This window comes from Orussus abietinus, unplaced genomic scaffold, assembly GCF_000612105.2.
Source record: "Orussus abietinus isolate OABI.00-Male unplaced genomic scaffold, Oabi_2.0 scaffold2, whole genome shotgun sequence".
Taxonomy (NCBI): Eukaryota; Metazoa; Arthropoda; class Insecta; order Hymenoptera; family Orussidae; genus Orussus; species Orussus abietinus.
In genome coordinates this window covers 1,081,069-1,096,325 of record NW_019396012.1, presented here as the reverse complement: position 1 = coordinate 1,096,325, position 15,257 = coordinate 1,081,069, and the positions used below count along the sequence as shown (strand labels likewise).

Here is a 15,257-nt window from a genome sequence, read left to right as displayed (position 1 = left end):
TACCAATACCGATTTGGCTGGTCTCTATACGGAGCCCTCTCGGCCCTTCCCGAATCGGCGTCGGGATCGGTCAAGCGATCCGTTTCCAACCGCCGACAAGCGATTAGTCCAGCCTATATACGCAGGAACGCGTCTACGGACAGACGCATACCCCGGCCTCGCATTTCGGTCTTAGGATAATTGACCGTAAAGGCTCCGTCCCTGCGCCGATTACCGGTAAAGCCGTGGCACCGGTACCAGAGTAGCCGAGCCTTGGCATCAATCGTAGGCCGAGTATTCGATTAAGTCCCCCTCGGGGGTTGCTCTCCTCTTAAGGGGATCCGAAAGCTCAATCGTTCACGAAACTTTTCTGCGCACCGAGTGTACCGCGAGTCGTTTCAAACAATACAACGTGAATGTATAAGCTATCATTAAAGTCCTGACACGCATGAAAATTAATTTTTTATCAAAAATTTGGAAGATGCCTATAAACCAATTTTCAAGGAATTGAAATCTCGTGGGTGGCAGGACCATCCTTATGGTCTGCATATTAACATTGTAAAGCATGGAACGACTCGGTGCCTCCAGCTCGGAGGAAAGATTTATAAACAAGACCTCTTCGACGTCACTTTGGCATCCCCTTAACCCAGAGTAGAACCAGGTCCGAATCCGCAGCAGTCTTCGTCTCTTTCAGGCGAAGCCGTCTCAAACGCAGCATCCTCTACGAGAGGACACCGCGGAAAACTCGTCCGATTAAAAGATGAGGGAATAAAAAAAAAAGGGCAGAACAAGGGATAGTTTTTCCACGCCCGGTAGAGAGGAGCCGCTCTCGGCGAGGATAACGAAGACTCGCCCCCGCCGGCGTTTCCTCAGGTGAGAGAAGGGGCACTCCACCCCGCGGGGGAGGGAGGACGTCGCAGGGTCACGAGATGCCGGGAACGAGGCGGAGGACGAGGACGAGGCGATGGCGGCCGGGAGTCCTGGAGGGGTGAGAAAGGAGAGAGACCGAGAGAGAACGAGAGAGGGAGAGAAAGAGATCTGGACCCCACGTAGGAGACGTTCAATACTGTAGCAGCGACGCGGAGCCAACGCCATTGGCTACCATTTTCTCTATGCCTCTAGGTACACCTAGCGCCCCTCTCCTCCCCTTCCGGGCCGACTCGCGCCCCGTCCTCCTCCGTTCGCCGTCTCCGGCGCTCCGGACGACATGGCGCCCTGCTCCGTCCTTCTCTCCCCCCGGCCGCCGCTCCTCCCTCTCCTTCTCCTCTCCGCTCCTGGACCACATGCCAGGACGACCGGAAAGAAGCAACAAGACCCGCTCCGGAACGAACGTCCCACCCACCCGTCCTCCCCCCGCGCCGGACGCGGCTCCGGAGACGGCCGGGAAAAGGCCGAGCGCTCCGGGTAATTAGACGCCGGTATTACGGGAAAACGGAAACGCTCCCGATAAAGGCGACTCGATTACCATGCCGAGGGAAAATCCCGAGCGGACCTCCGGGTAGACCGTGAAGATGCCCTGGTTCCACCTCGTATCTCGTAGAAGGAAACGATACCCGAGGATACCCAATGAAGCCTTTCGGGGTAATTCGAGTGGTTTAAGGATCACCCGCGGGCATGCATCCGCAGATGGGACGTTACCACGAGACGGGGTACCTTTTGCGGGACCGGGATCGAGACCGATTTCGGTCGTCACCGATAAGGACACCGAGAGATACCTGTCTCCTCGTTCGCGGGTGGTCGCGGGTCGGATCCCAAAATGACGCAGCGTAGGTGGACGAATCCGAAGAAAGACCGTACCGGTTCGTCGATCGGGGCCGCCCCGGGGGTCGGCGTGACGTCGCCACCCGGGCCGAGCGGGGAACCGATTCTCCGCGAACAATTAGACGCGCGGAATGCCTCGGAGACTCGAAAGCTCGGCGAGCGTTCTGCCTTACCTCCCGGGGAGGTAAATGCCATCGGGAGCAACGATCGTCGGCAATTACTTTCGTAAGGAGTACCGCAAGATCGGCGGTACCGCGGGCCGAGATGATCTCGGATTTTTTCGGCCCAACCTCCGCGGTCCGGACTCGCCCCGAGGGAAACGGGAAGTAGAGGTAAGCCGAACGAGGAGAGTCTCTCGTCTTCTACGTGTAGGAGAGGATACGTGCCCGACAAAGGTGGCGGCCAATCGGAGAGCCTTTTGTGGGACCTCTTGGGCCCCAAGGATATCGGAAATCGGCGCCGTTTCGAATGGTACATGGACGGGATGTATATAACGCGGGCATGTACGTCGCGTTAGACCCGGATCGCCCGTAGCCGCAACAACTTGACAACTCGCGGAGAGCGATATCCACGCACGGCGAGTACCCAATTCCGGAGTTGGCGTGCACCTAAGTTTCGAGAAAGCTAATTCGATGATTGCCGCAATCACGCGGGCACGTTTCGTTGTTTCGACCATATGCCCCGGCTCCTCGGCAAGGCTGCCCCGAGGGTGCCGCCGACCACGAAGTGCCGACTATAAAAGCCGCTCCGAAAGGACCCCTTCGTGGACGTCGCAGGACTCGAGGCTGCCCCTCTCGCGTGTCAACGAGATCGCCTTTATTTGACCGCGAAGAATGGAAATGAGGGCGCCGGTAGCGTGTCCCTTGTTCCTCGTTCTTTAATCCGCCTGCGGACTGCTTTCTTCCCACATTAGGAATGATTGCCCTCGCTCGTTTGCAAGTCCGCGAGCCTCTTACGGCGGCCCTCTCCGACGACCGGGCCGAAACTGGCTCCGCCCGAACGAGATATTTTATGCTTATTTAGCTAAGAGACGAATACGAGAGGAGCAAGGTGGAGGGCGAAGACTCGCATTGCGTCGAGTAACGTGGAAAGTCTTCCCGGACTGAGGAACAGGGACGGTCGCAATTGTCTTTTCTACCTTTTCCTTTAATCCACTGGCTGTAAACCGCATAGAAAAGCTAGGCACCGAGGTGAACGCGAAGGCGCGTATGTTCGCAGTTAATTAAGATACATCACATACTAGAGTGCCTACTTGTACTATACATTATGTACGGAAGCACGGGAATCCTATTTCCCACGCGAGGATCGTCTTCGCAAACTGAGCCATGTAAAGTACGCGATATGATTCGCCTTCCTCGGACAGAACGGACGTACATGATCTCGGAATAACGGAAATATATATATAAATCTTAGGGCGAAGTGAATAATTGCTGTAAAATGCTTCTCCACTAACGGAATTATCTACGTATTTTCTGGATATATGTATCTCTTCGGCGATAATCCCTCTCACCGACTCTACGAATTCAAATTCTCTTTTATACAAAAATATGATTTAACGAGTCGAGGTCCAACGTCACGGACCATTATTAATTACTGATATCTCTGGCCGAACGAACAATTTCTCCACCCATCCGCTCATCTCCCCATTAAAGATAAGTCCTCCCGCAACACTGTGATGTTGTCTCCGATTTACCTTGTCTAAATAAAACTGTCTGACGTTACCTTTCACTTTCCATTGACAAAGGCACCCTGTCCACCTTCGGACATCTTAAGTTCACCTTCGTTCTTTACGCCAGAGCGCTCCTTCTTTTCCTCTCCGTTAATAACTTCCTTACTATCGTGTTTAACAATGGGAACGCCGTTGGAACTCTTCCCAGCAGAAGTGTCCAAATGTGCAATTTTATCTTCCGAACCTTCCTCCTGATCAATCTCCATTGATGCCGAGGTCGCATCCTTCTCCTTGGACGATTGAATATTTTCAGCCGGTTTCTCATTAACGTTCTTGATCTCGTCGAGGATCATAACTTCGTCGCTATCATCTTGGACAGTAGGAACCTTGTCGACAGTCTTATTACTAGGGCTACACGTCGTGATGAACTTCATTATTGTATTGTCGGTCGAAGTTTTTGGAAAGTTTTCTCCCCTCGCGACAGAGATCAACGTCGCCCTTTTCGGCGGCTTCGCTTGTGTAGGAATCAGTTTGGTCAATACCACTCTGGGCTGCATCTCCAGATTCGGTCTCTTCCGATCGTCTTGACTGACTTTCTTGGTGAACTGCGTTATCAACGGAATCCTCTTCTTCTCCTTGTCGTCCTTCTCCTTCTCGTGCTTCTCGGGAACTTCAACCTCGCTCCTGCGTTTGGGAGTCAGGATGTATGACCAACGATTCGGGATGGTAATGTCTTCGAGACCGTACTCCTTCCGGGCATCCTCGGAGACGTACCAGCAAGCCTTCAGGTGTAGAGGACCCTGTTCGGGACAGGCCATCCACCTACCGATTTCCCGGATCTTTTGCAACAGACTCGCCTTAGAGATCTGCTGTTCTCCAGGCTTGTTCTTCTTGTTCCAGAAGGTCATGAACTCCTTGACCAGGAAGCCGCGGCCGTGCGTATTGCCGTGGATCAACCTGATTAGATCAGGCATCGCCTCTTCTGGCACTTTCTTCTTTTTAGGCCCCGATGAGCCAGGTTGCTTCTGGGATAACGCGTCGCCCTCGAGACCAGTCTGATTCTCGTTTCCTGCAGCTGGGCGAAGTACCACCGGTAGTTCACGTACCCAGACCTGATGAGCGGTCAGGAACTGGACCACGTGAGATGTAGCTGAAAATGATTGTTTATTTTCAGATATCCACTTAAAAACATCAAACGAGCGATATATTTGCACTCACTATTCTTGGGGTAACGACCCTCGGCGTCTTGCCAGATGCACCCGATCACTTTGGGCTTGATTTTCGCCGTCTTCTCGTTCCTCTCGGCCTCGAACTCTTCGCCAAGGAGTTTCAACTTCACCTTCTGCGTCTCCGGGGACTGAACAAAAGCAAAAGAAAAAATAGTTATACAATAAATGTTTCCATTTAAACACGAAACAGCACACATGAGCTAAGAAACGTACCATGTCCTCGGAATCTTCCTCGTCGGCTTTCGCTTCCTCATCCGATAGATAACTGAAAAATAAAATCGACGTTGCGTTAGATTAAATTAAAAAAAAAAATTTTAAACGTTAAATCCGTATTGCGTAAAATTATCAATAACGAGTATATGCTATCCTACCCATGAGGAACCATGAACTCGTTGTCGACATCGTACTCGTCGTCATCGGCGTTCTCATCGTCTCTCTCGTCGTCGGACCCTCTCAGTGATTCTCCAGGTTCTTCCTCCTCCCACTCCTCGTCGGAATCGACGTCGTAATCGAACCATTTCTGGAAAGAGAGCAGAAAATGTGACCAATCCTCTCCATCAGGATCCTAGTACCTGATCCGAGGGGCATAATCTAAAAGATGCTTTTCTATCTATTTTCGCTCTTTCCGAAGGCCTCCAGACGCTTCATTCTAACTGCTCATGAATAAGCAGGACGTCGGTATCGCAGGAACTTCCTCGACGCCAAGATATCTCGGGCATACTACGTGCAGCGTGCACGTGTTGGCTCCAGGATCATTGCCGGCAGTTTCAGTCACGAAAAGATACGCGCTGGTGAAAGATACAACGCGAAATCGCGCAGCCTCTCATCTCACTCGACATCTTCCCTCGCAAGGTCCTAGCAAAGGATGCTGCGAGGCGATAACGCGACTCAAAGTGTACGGATAATCGATCCAAACACCACGGATTAATAATCAGAGTGAGCAGAAGTAGACTTCAATCCATCCGGGCTGAAAATGCGCCATCGCCATCACGCGGTATGAAGAAAAGAAAAAAATATATATATATAAAAAAATTAAGATCCATCCGGAGTAATTGATAAGTGCATACAATTCTCCATAAATTGAACGAGTTTAAAATAAACAGCGCAGGCGCGATTCACTAGGAAATCAGCGAAAACGATTTACTTCCTTGAAAGCCGATTGCCTTTCATTTGATATGATAAACAACAATGCGATTCTGTAACAAGTGGCCCTTAAGGGGATGTGAAAGTGGGCATTTTAGGGGCCAATCATTTATGAAACTTTTCACCGAATAGGGTGTACCAATTTCTTTCAAATTCTACCACGTGAGTAAGGAGACCCTAAGGTAGGTCCTGAAACTCGGGAAATCTCATTTGTCATCGAAACTCTTGAAAATAGCTATAAAGAAATTATCTTAAAATTGAAATATGGATTTCAGGGCGTTCCTTATAGCCTCCATATTCGCATTGTCAAGTCTGAGACAATTCGGTACACCCAGTTCGGGGAAAAGTTTTCATAAACTATATACCTCTTTGACGGCACTTCCAAGTCGCCTTAAAATTGCGACAGTATTCGTTGATTTCCAGTTTCTATCTGTTTGCGATTTCGAGCGATAGAATCGATGATTTCCTGAGTGAATACCCCCTCGGCGGTGCATCATTGGAAATTCCCTCGGGAATTTAAGATATTCCGAGGGAGAAGGTGCCGACCTCCCTTTCAAGAGCCGAAAGCGTCAGATAGAAAGTAACGAATGTGTGAGCCGGGCTCCCAGAAGGGAGAAGAATCTTTAGGTCCTACGATGCATGGATGCAACCGCGGTTATCGGTCGGTGGTGCACAATGCCATATCCCGGAGGAGTGAAGTGGCGACCATTAATTTACGGCGTGTTGTCACCGTCCGGGCCATCTGTAATGGCTGTTTTATGCCCCGTAAGAGATTAGCCTCCCCTTAGCCGAGAATCAGCCATTAGGCAGGGTAATCGGTAGTCACGTCGGCTTCTTCCGAAATCTGTCGAGAGTCTCTGGCTCTCGTCTCACCCCGGCCTCGTAATGAGTCCTCGCCCTGCCGTGACAATGGAATCGCGAGATCCCTTGCGCAAGTGCACGCCAAATTGCCCGATAACGCCAAACGAGACGAACTCTTGACATTCCCTCGAGTCGCTCGAAAATTTTTCGACGCAGTTAAACGAGCCACCGAATCATCTCTGCCGTGGATCCGGGCCGTGACGTCGATTGTCGAAACAGAAATCCAATCGGCCTTAATCGCGCTCTGACGCCGATGGTAAATCACATGCGATAACAATAAATCCACAATAATCACCGGAGGGAATGTCTTCGCGATACCGAGCCATTCTAGATTTTCGCTGCGACAAATCGCTCCAAAATCACGGGGGAAAAAAAAAAAAGACACCCCAACCGCCTGCCGGAGGCTCCTTAAAATTCACCCCACGTGTTACCGCGAGAAGGCGGTATTAATAATATCGAAATTAAATCGTACGGCGCGCACGGCGGAGATTTAAGTACTGAGTGACACATCTCACGCGATAGGGCCGGCAATATTTCGTACTGTCACCCGCTCGGAGTCTGTTTTTCATTACGCCGCCAGGAAGATAAAGTGCATCGTTCTTCGATTCGTCTATCGACGATCACCGCGTCAGAGTCGCGACTCGTGGATCCGAAAACAGCCGGGGCGATCGCGGGCCCAGGGGGCACATAGGATGGTATAAAAAGAGGGAAATAGAGTCAATCCGCCGGAATCGGGGGGTAAAACCCGCGAGAAAACGCTAATCTAGGGATTGGCTTAGAGCGCCTCGATGATGGGTTGATCTATCCCGGGGGCAGTTTCGCGAGGGATCGCCCTAGATCGCGCAATCGGCTCCGGACGGGTACGGCGTTGCACCGAGGGATCTGCGACCCGGAGGAGAATCGGCGGACGCGAGAGTACAATTAAACGAGTCCGCGCTCGTAAATATCTGGCGGTAATCGGGCAATCGGGCAATTAGCAGCCTCCCGCGTCCATTTGCCGGCGATCCAGAGGTTGGACGTACGCGGCTGGGAGCAGCGTGTCGAGAGTCGAGCTGGTCCCAAGGGAGGCCTCGGTGACGGCACCGGATGGCACAAGCCGCAGATATCGCAAAGCTGGTCCCAATGTCGTCCCAAACCTCCCGCCAGTTTCCATTGGTCGCTCGGAGACGCAAGACGTCACTTTACGTCAGGCCGACCGAGGCGACAGGCCCTCTCTCTGGCAGCATAGGCACTTTCCCTTTCCCTGAGGGAGAGACTCGTAGGGACATCCTGCGGAGGTATCGCTAAGGGTCGCTTATTGGGACCCAAAGGCCCGGCCGGTTTCAAGAGTCGGGAGAAGTTAACACCCTTGATATTAATTCCAGGACGATCCGAGCACCGGATGATGGTCACGTGGTAGAGTTCTCTCAGCTTCCACCTCTGGTTCAGCTCGGGGCGAGGGAGGCCCTCGCGCAGTCGACCCTGAAGACGGGCTCGGAGGATCTCGAGATTTCCTGAGGATAATGCTCGAGAGTGGTCGGCGTATCTCGTTAGCCTGTGCTCAGCTGTGGCGACGACCGATAATCTGCCGACGACGATTAATCGCGAAAACCCGCTCCTCGACGCGCCAATAGAGAAAGACTCCGATAGTGTCGGCGACTCTTTCGACCCTGGAGGATTTCTAAAAGGCCTCGAAGAAGCTTCAAACGTCAAAGGCGCTCAAAATTGGGAATCGACGATGGTCGGCGACGCGTCCGTTTTTGACGTAAGTATGCCTGGCCGGCGACCGAAGAACGGGTGGAGAAATGGAACCTCTCTTTGCTCCTGGACTTTCGAGATATATGAATTATGAAACGTTCGATCAGCAGGTGACCGACGACCTGCTCCTGTCGGCTCTGGGTCTGAGCATGGATACTTTCACGGAATCGCAGCTCTCGACCCCGACCACGACGACCTTGCCCTACGACTACGAGACATCCTGTACCACTCCTCTGAGCGAGGCCTCGGAGACGTTGGACCATTCTATCAGCTTGAATGCCGTCGAGTGCTACACGGACTTGAGCTTCTCCTCCGAGGTTCCTTGGAACGACTGGACCACCGGTACTTCGACGTCCTCGAGTAAGCGATACGGATCACACAAAGAGGTGTATCGGCAAGAAGGGTACCCTTATGTAAACCACCAATTTCACGTTGATTCGCCTCCCAGGTTGCCCGAGCGAGTTAAGCGAGTTGGATTCACTGCTGGACTGGTGTCTGGACAGCGGCTGGAACACGGCTCTCCCCGAGAGGACACCGATGTGCGATCCACTGTGCGAGGAATTCCTTCATATGCCTTTGCCGAAGCCTCAGCAACCCTTTCAGCACGACGAACCCTTGCTGGTGCTCGGCATCGATCTCAGGGCACTAGAAGATACTTTAGGAACAGGTACCTTGACTTGACTCGGCTTAATTAGCTCAATCTCGCGGATATAGGAATGAATAGTGGAGGTTCCTCGATTCTTCCAGATTACAATAACAATCAAATAGATGACAACCTACTCGTCTCGTCTGCAGCTAACGCAGCTTTGGCAACTCACGATTACACGAATAGGAGCCTCGTCCACGCCGCCGAGGATCGCTGCTTTCCTTGCACCTACCAAGGATGTGCAAAGGTGAGCATCCGATAAAATGCGGACGTGTCGCATTTTTCCAAATGTAAGGAACGATTCGAGGGAAATGATTTACTCGCTCGTAGGTCTACGCTAAGGCATCTCATCTGAAGGCTCATCTCCGTCGACATACCGGAGAGAAACCCTTTGCCTGCACGTGGTCCGGATGTGGATGGCGTTTCAGCCGATCGGACGAATTAGCTAGACATCGCAGATCTCACTCCGGGGTAAAACCTTATCCTTGCGAGATGTGCTCGAAGAGGTTTGCCCGCAGCGACCACTTGGCCAAGCATCGTAAAGTGCATCGCAAAAACGCCTATCCAGTTTTCCAAAATGCCAGAGGATTTCGCGGCGGAAAGTTAAACGTCATATCTGCCGAGGTTTAACACCTCGAGGGACTTCACTCGGATTGGAAGGAAAAATACCAAAGAGAATGTGCCGAAATGAAATTTCTTTACCTCGACACGAGAATTTTACATCCCCTAATGAATCTAAAGTGCGTTTGAGGGTCTCTACAGGACCGAAAGAGAAATTAACCAAAAAGACTATTTTTAGTGCATCTCTCATCTGTATTCGCGGCAGTTAATACTTATTTTTAAGATTGTATTTTTTAATCAGCTTCTACCATGACACTTTAAAGTTATAATAAAGACCGAAATTCAATGTTTCCGATTACTGAACCCTGGGTTCCACGTAAGCGAGCAATTGTATATGGTAATGAACAATCATGCAGCAAAGACTCACCGTATCTCTGGTAAATGGTCGGCGGGCGGAAATGCGGTTGCTTTTCTTTCTCCACGTCCCCCAATATGGAGGTCGACGATTTTCAGTGAACGTTAGTAGTTTTGGGCGATGCTTATCGATCGTTAAGGTGTTTTGGTCCACGATGTTAGACGTATCATCGTCTTCTTCATCTTCAAGTATAAAGTAAATATTTAGAACAAGTACTAAATAAAAATTATGAATAAAACAAATCGACGCAGATTTACCGATAATGATAACGTCGTCTTTAGCTTCGGCTGGCCAAGTCTTTCCACATTTAAGAGTTTGTCTAGTTTTACTCTTGATCTCTGCAAGGTAAAGTTCCAGTTTTGTCAACTCGTTTCCTTCATTGCATAATTCATCAAATTTGGATCTATCTTCTTTGCTCAATTTTCTTCTGGTAACAGGTGCTACTCTCATATCGGCTTTAACTTCAAAGGGCATGAAGTTACTGACTTTAACAACTGCCTCCTCCTCCAGTGTAGGTTTCGCCTCCAGTTTTTTTGGTACAAAGAAACTCACAAATGTCGAAGCCACTTTCTGCTTCTTACGTTCTGCTTCTAGCTTTTCTTCTTCTTTTCGCCGCTTTTCTTCCTCTTTTGCTTCTTCACGCTTGCGGCGATCTTCTTCTTTTGCTTCCTTTTCTTTTTGCTTCTGTCTGCAAATTGTATAATTTAATGAAAAAAAATATATAAACATTCAACATCAATAGGTAAGAGATTAATTTCTAAGCCTACGTACTCTATTTCCATCTGCTTTTTCATTTCCTTCAATTCTTTTTCTTTCCGTTTTTGTTCCTTTTCCAATCTCTCTTTCTCTTCCCTTTCTTTTCGCTTTTCTTCTTTCTCCCTCTTTCGACTCTCTCGTTCCTCTTCTCGTTTCTTGTCTTTCTCCTATTTAAAAGCATATAAATTTTGAACGACTTCGAACTGTTAGTAATCAAATTTTTAACAAACTACCCACACCTATCAGCCAGATTTACTTACCATCTTCAATCTTTCTTTTTCCTCTCGCCTTTTAGCGATTTCCTGGCGTTTCTCTAATTGTTTAGGAGTTAGCTTTTTCTCTTTTGTAAATGAAGTTCTATTCCGTTTAGGAGTTTTATTAATGTTAGCTTGAGAAGTAGGTGTATTTTTCACATCACTTTCATTGCAGGACTTATCTAATTCGTCATCTGATGATAATACTGTGACTTCCTGATGGACTTCAGAGACTTCTTGTTCGCTGCCAATTGGACTACTTTTATCTGCTACACTTAAACTCTCTTCATGTATAGATTCCGATTCTGTGATCAATTCTATGCTATCGTCTTGCACTCCTTCAATATGAAGTATTTCGCCATCGGATTTATTTTCATCATCATCACTGACAGTACTTGCACACTTAGACGTTATTGTAGATTTTGACAATGTATCAACTCCATCATCTTTTTCATCAGTTTTCTTTAAAAATCGGTTTAAAGCACCATGTTGCATTGACTCCTTAACATCAGACTTTTTACTTTTTACATCTTTAACCTTGCTACTACCAGACCTTCTTTTTTCATTTTCTTCTTTACTTTTATCCACAACTTCCGTGACTTTAGTATCATTAAGTGCTTTATTGTCTTCTTCAGATTCAGTTCGATTTACTTCTGAAACATCTGGTTCACTCTTTTTAATTTTGTCAGAAGAATTTTCCTTGGTATTAATCTTCACAAGTTTGGGACTTCGACATTGGGTGGGCGATGGAGAACTGAATTTCCTTTTCTTATTGGAAGTCGAATTGGACGATTCAATGGAACTTATCATTTTGAATGGAAGGCGAGCTGAAATAAACCATGTATCAATAACGTAAGTCTTTTACGATATTTGTACAAAGACACTTCAACGTAATGCTCCGAAAAAATACCTTGTTTCAACTTTTTCGTTTTCGGTGGGGTTACCTGCACTATCGTACAATCTTCCTCTTTCATTGAAACATCCATAATTTTCATCGCCAAGTATTTACAATTTAAAGAGAACAAACGTCTTTTTAAAAATGTTCAGGATAACGGTTGCGTAAGACTATTACCGAAATTAAAATAATGTTTACATTAACGTTTAATTACATTCCCCCAAGGGCCTTAAGTAGTTCCTCTATTCTCAAAATTGAGCGCTGCCATAACCTGGAAAAAATCAAAGCTTGTAAGATTAATGGATCACCGCACCAACCGTATCGTAACAATATCGCATCAATAATTACCATACCGAGATGGATCGCAAACAATGGGAACAATAATTTGACACTTCGTCTTATCACAGTGGATCGCGAGACGTATTCTTTAACGAAAACCGCGGGAAAGTGCACAGTGGAAGGGGGAAATCACAGCGGCCTTATAGAAAAATAACACAGGGATCTAGAAACTATATACAAAGATGAGTTGGGAGATTGCTCACGTGCAAGGTCGCGCGATAGTTCTCTGCTGCCCTCGATGGAGAATGCGAGCGGCTTGCGCACTTGACACTTGTTACCCTCCCATTGGCGGCCCATCTCAGGGATCCTCCTCATCTCTACTCCCAGCTCATCTCTGTATGGTATGGCAACGCATTTACCAGCAGAGAATAGCAGAAATTTTCAAAGTGGCAATGGATCATTTCTAGATTGGAGCAGCGACCTTGAGACATTATTTCTCCAAAAATCGCAAATACGTTTCACGTGAGGTACGAAAGATACGTCCTTCTAGAAAATGACAACTTTAATCAGTCTTTTTGTAGCTTGACATCCTTGAGAGATATGTGGAGAAGATTCTGAAGTTTCACTGGATCACCGGCTAATGCAAAAAAAAACATGCCTCAAGGCAGGAGAAAGACCCCATTTAGTGGGAAAGCTAAAAAGCAGCAAATGCAAGCTAAAAAACAACGTCAGAACCGAATGCTCTTTGGTACGTTAAATAATATTTTATTCCGAATGCATACTGATTAATTCAACTTTTGTACGTTGAGCAGCACATAGTCATGGTAAAGATGACAACGAAGATGACGACGACCTTACAAGTAGGGGAGCTATACAGAAAATAAATCAGCAGCCCCGAGATGGGAACAGCAGTAAAACGGGGAAATATGCCCTTCAATTCTATAATGAAAGTAAAGAAGAAATTAAAAAGCGCAAGGAGGATTCTAGAACTACGATCCAGCCTGTTTCTTTGGAGGAACAAGAAATTTCGGATAATTTTTTTCCACCTGAAATAGATTTACCAAAGAGACCTCCGTGGGACTACAATATGTCTAAAGTGCAGCTCGATTTGAGGGAACAAAGATACTTTACCGTTAGTATATTTTGATACTTTGTTTTTACTCTGCTTGAACTAAGTATATTTTTTATGCTATTATTGGGTAATGCACGTATGACTTTACATTTCAGGAATACTTAAAAAACATTGAAACTTTAAAGAACATTAGTTATTTTGAATTGAATTTGGAAACCTGGCGGCAGCTGTGGCGAGTATTGGAGATGTGCGATGTTCTGTTGATTATTGTAGATGTCAGATATCCAGTGTTGATGTTTCCTCCATATTTATATCGTTATGTAACAGAAGATTTGAGAAAGGAAATAATTTTAGTAATGAACAAAGTAGACCTAGCACCAGCAGCTTTGGTGGTTGCGTGGCAAAATTATTTCAAGTCCGAATACCCAAAGCTGAGAATTTTGGTGTTTACTTCATTTCCCGATTACAATCTGAGAGGTAATGTTTCCGAAGGAGATGGATTAAAAACCAGAAGAAGAAAAGGGAAGTTGAGAATGGCAGCAGAAGGAGCCCAAAAACTATTGGAAACATGTAAAGAGATCGTTGGAAACCAAGTCGATCTGAGTTCTTGGCATGAAAAAATTCAAGAAGAGATACATTCCGAATATGATATGGATGACATAGAAAGAAAAGATAACGTTATAATCGAAAAGGAAGACACTACCTTTTTCAAACATGAGTTATATAAAAATGGTGTTTTAACTATTGGTTGTGTCGGCACTCCAAATGTAGGCAAATCCTCATTGATAAACGCATTAATGGGTAAGCGATGACTAATGAATAAATGTTAAAACATGTGAATCTAAAACGATCTATTTACAATGAAACATTCTCCGCTTCTTTTAACAGGTAAAAAAGTCGTGAGCGTTTCCCGCACTCCTGGCCACACGAAGCATTTCCAGACCATTTTTCTCACTAAATCTGTGTGCCTATGCGATTGCCCTGGTTTGGTATTTCCTTCGACGGTACCAAAGCAACTACAAATATTGATGGGATCCTTTCCGATTGCTCAAGTTCGTGAACCATATACGACCGTAAAGTTCTTAGCTGAGAGATTGGATTTACCAAAATTGTTGAGGTTGCAACATCCAGACAATGACGATACATGGTCTGCCATGGATATATGCGATGCATGGGCGTGTAAAAGAAATTATATGACTGCGAAGGCTGCAAGGTTGGATACGTACAGAGCAGCAAATTCTTTATTGCGAATGGCATTGGAAGGAAAAATTTGTTTATTCGTATTTCCACCTGGATGGACTGCAAATAAAGGTAATTTAAGCACAGCATCTTTTTTTACATCATAACACGTGCATATAAATGCAAATGAATTGGCTGATCGATTGCATATGATCGTGTCATTAGCAAAGTGGGAACAACATCCCGATGTTGAGAAAATTAGATGGATTCAAGCACGGGCCCATGCAGACCATGATGACATCGGTGGAAAAGTATCTTCGTCCTCTGAAGATGAATTCGAAGAAGAAGACGACGCTGCAACCCATTCAAGTTCCACGAGAGTTGAAGATAACGAAAGTTCAGGTGATTCGACAGATGAAGAGCCCGACATGCCAACGACCATTAATAAATTTGGGGCATTGTCCACCGAGTGTTGAAGAATAACTCAATCCATGGAATGTGTACACAGGAAATGTATCAAAGCAAATTCATAAAGTGACATTATTTTAATGATATTCGATGATTCGGACTGTTGTCAAAGTTTCCTTAAAGATTTAAATCCGAAAGCACAAGTAATTAATTACCTCATTTATTTCACTTTGCGAACAGAACGATATATGTGACAACATATTTAATAAGTAAAAACGTTATAATATGTAATTTACAACTTATCATAGATGCACCACGTTTACGCCATTAATAATGTCAACCGTGCGATGACGAATTAAATATTTACATCCCCTCTTCTAGCTGCGTTAATAGAAACGGCAATCTTTTGGTCC

At 46.7% G+C, this 15,257-nt stretch overlaps 3 protein-coding genes across 6 annotated transcripts; 2 read left to right on the top strand and 1 right to left on the bottom strand.

The window, feature by feature from the left end:
* Positions 1-2,871: 2,871 nt before the first annotated feature.
* On the bottom strand, positions 2,872-12,378 carry LOC105700596 (chromatin assembly factor 1 subunit A). The gene is made up of 10 exons (XM_012426588.1): positions 12,260-12,378; positions 11,922-12,177; positions 11,018-11,838; positions 10,773-10,924; positions 10,259-10,689; positions 10,014-10,183; positions 5,010-5,158; positions 4,852-4,903; positions 4,628-4,766; positions 2,872-4,559 (listed from the first exon to the last, which is right to left on the bottom strand). Exons 2-10 carry the CDS (start codon positions 12,004-12,006, stop codon positions 3,466-3,468), a joined length of 3,093 nt encoding a protein of 1,030 aa, XP_012282011.1. The 5' UTR covers positions 12,007-12,177; positions 12,260-12,378; the 3' UTR covers positions 2,872-3,465.
* LOC105700599 (transcription factor Sp1-like) lies at positions 7,766-9,932 on the top strand. 4 transcript variants are annotated; one of them, XM_012426591.1, is made up of 6 exons: positions 7,766-7,919; positions 8,007-8,386; positions 8,490-8,739; positions 8,828-9,046; positions 9,127-9,272; positions 9,356-9,932. In XM_012426591.1, exons 2-6 carry the CDS (start codon positions 8,360-8,362, stop codon positions 9,653-9,655), a joined length of 942 nt encoding a protein of 313 aa, XP_012282014.1. In that variant the 5' UTR covers positions 7,766-7,919; positions 8,007-8,359; the 3' UTR covers positions 9,656-9,932. The 4 variants fall into 4 exon arrangements, with proteins under 4 accessions (XP_012282014.1, XP_023290312.1, XP_023290311.1 ...); XM_023434544.1 differs by having other exon boundaries at positions 8,487-8,739; positions 9,175-9,272; XM_023434543.1 differs by having other exon boundaries at positions 8,487-8,739.
* Positions 12,379-12,562: 184 nt separating the features above from the next.
* LOC105700598 (guanine nucleotide-binding protein-like 1) lies at positions 12,563-15,218 on the top strand. Its single transcript, XM_012426589.2, has 6 exons — positions 12,563-12,712; positions 12,767-12,933; positions 12,998-13,317; positions 13,413-14,058; positions 14,146-14,568; positions 14,662-15,218. Exons 2-6 carry the CDS (start codon positions 12,840-12,842, stop codon positions 14,910-14,912), a joined length of 1,734 nt encoding a protein of 577 aa, XP_012282012.1. The 5' UTR covers positions 12,563-12,712; positions 12,767-12,839; the 3' UTR covers positions 14,913-15,218.
* The last annotated feature ends 39 nt before the right edge of the window (positions 15,219-15,257 follow it).

Coding starts and splice junctions, on each gene's coding strand:
- LOC105700599 (XM_023434543.1), top strand. CDS start 8,360: ATGGTCGGCGACGCGTCCGTTTTTGAC. Junction 8,740..8,827: donor CGGTACTTCGACGTCCTCGA/GTAAGCGATACG, acceptor TTCGCCTCCCAG/GTTGCCCGAGCGAGTTAAGC. Junction 9,273..9,355: donor CCTACCAAGGATGTGCAAAG/GTGAGCATCCGA, acceptor ACTCGCTCGTAG/GTCTACGCTAAGGCATCTCA.
- LOC105700596 (XM_012426588.1), bottom strand. CDS start 12,006: ATGAAAATTATGGATGTTTCAATGAAAGAGGAAGATTGTACGATAGTG. Junction 10,925..11,017: donor AAAAAGAAAGATTGAAGATG/GTAAGTAAATCT, acceptor GCTTTTAAATAG/GAGAAAGACAAGAAACGAGA. Junction 4,904..5,009: donor GAGTTCATGGTTCCTCATGG/GTAGGATAGCAT, acceptor TTTATTTTTCAG/TTATCTATCGGATGAGGAAG.
- LOC105700598 (XM_012426589.2), top strand. CDS start 12,840: ATGCCTCAAGGCAGGAGAAAGACCCCATTTAGTGGGAAAGCTAAAAAG. Junction 12,934..12,997: donor TCAGAACCGAATGCTCTTTG/GTACGTTAAATA, acceptor TACGTTGAGCAG/CACATAGTCATGGTAAAGAT. Junction 13,318..13,412: donor GGGAACAAAGATACTTTACC/GTTAGTATATTT, acceptor TTTACATTTCAG/GAATACTTAAAAAACATTGA.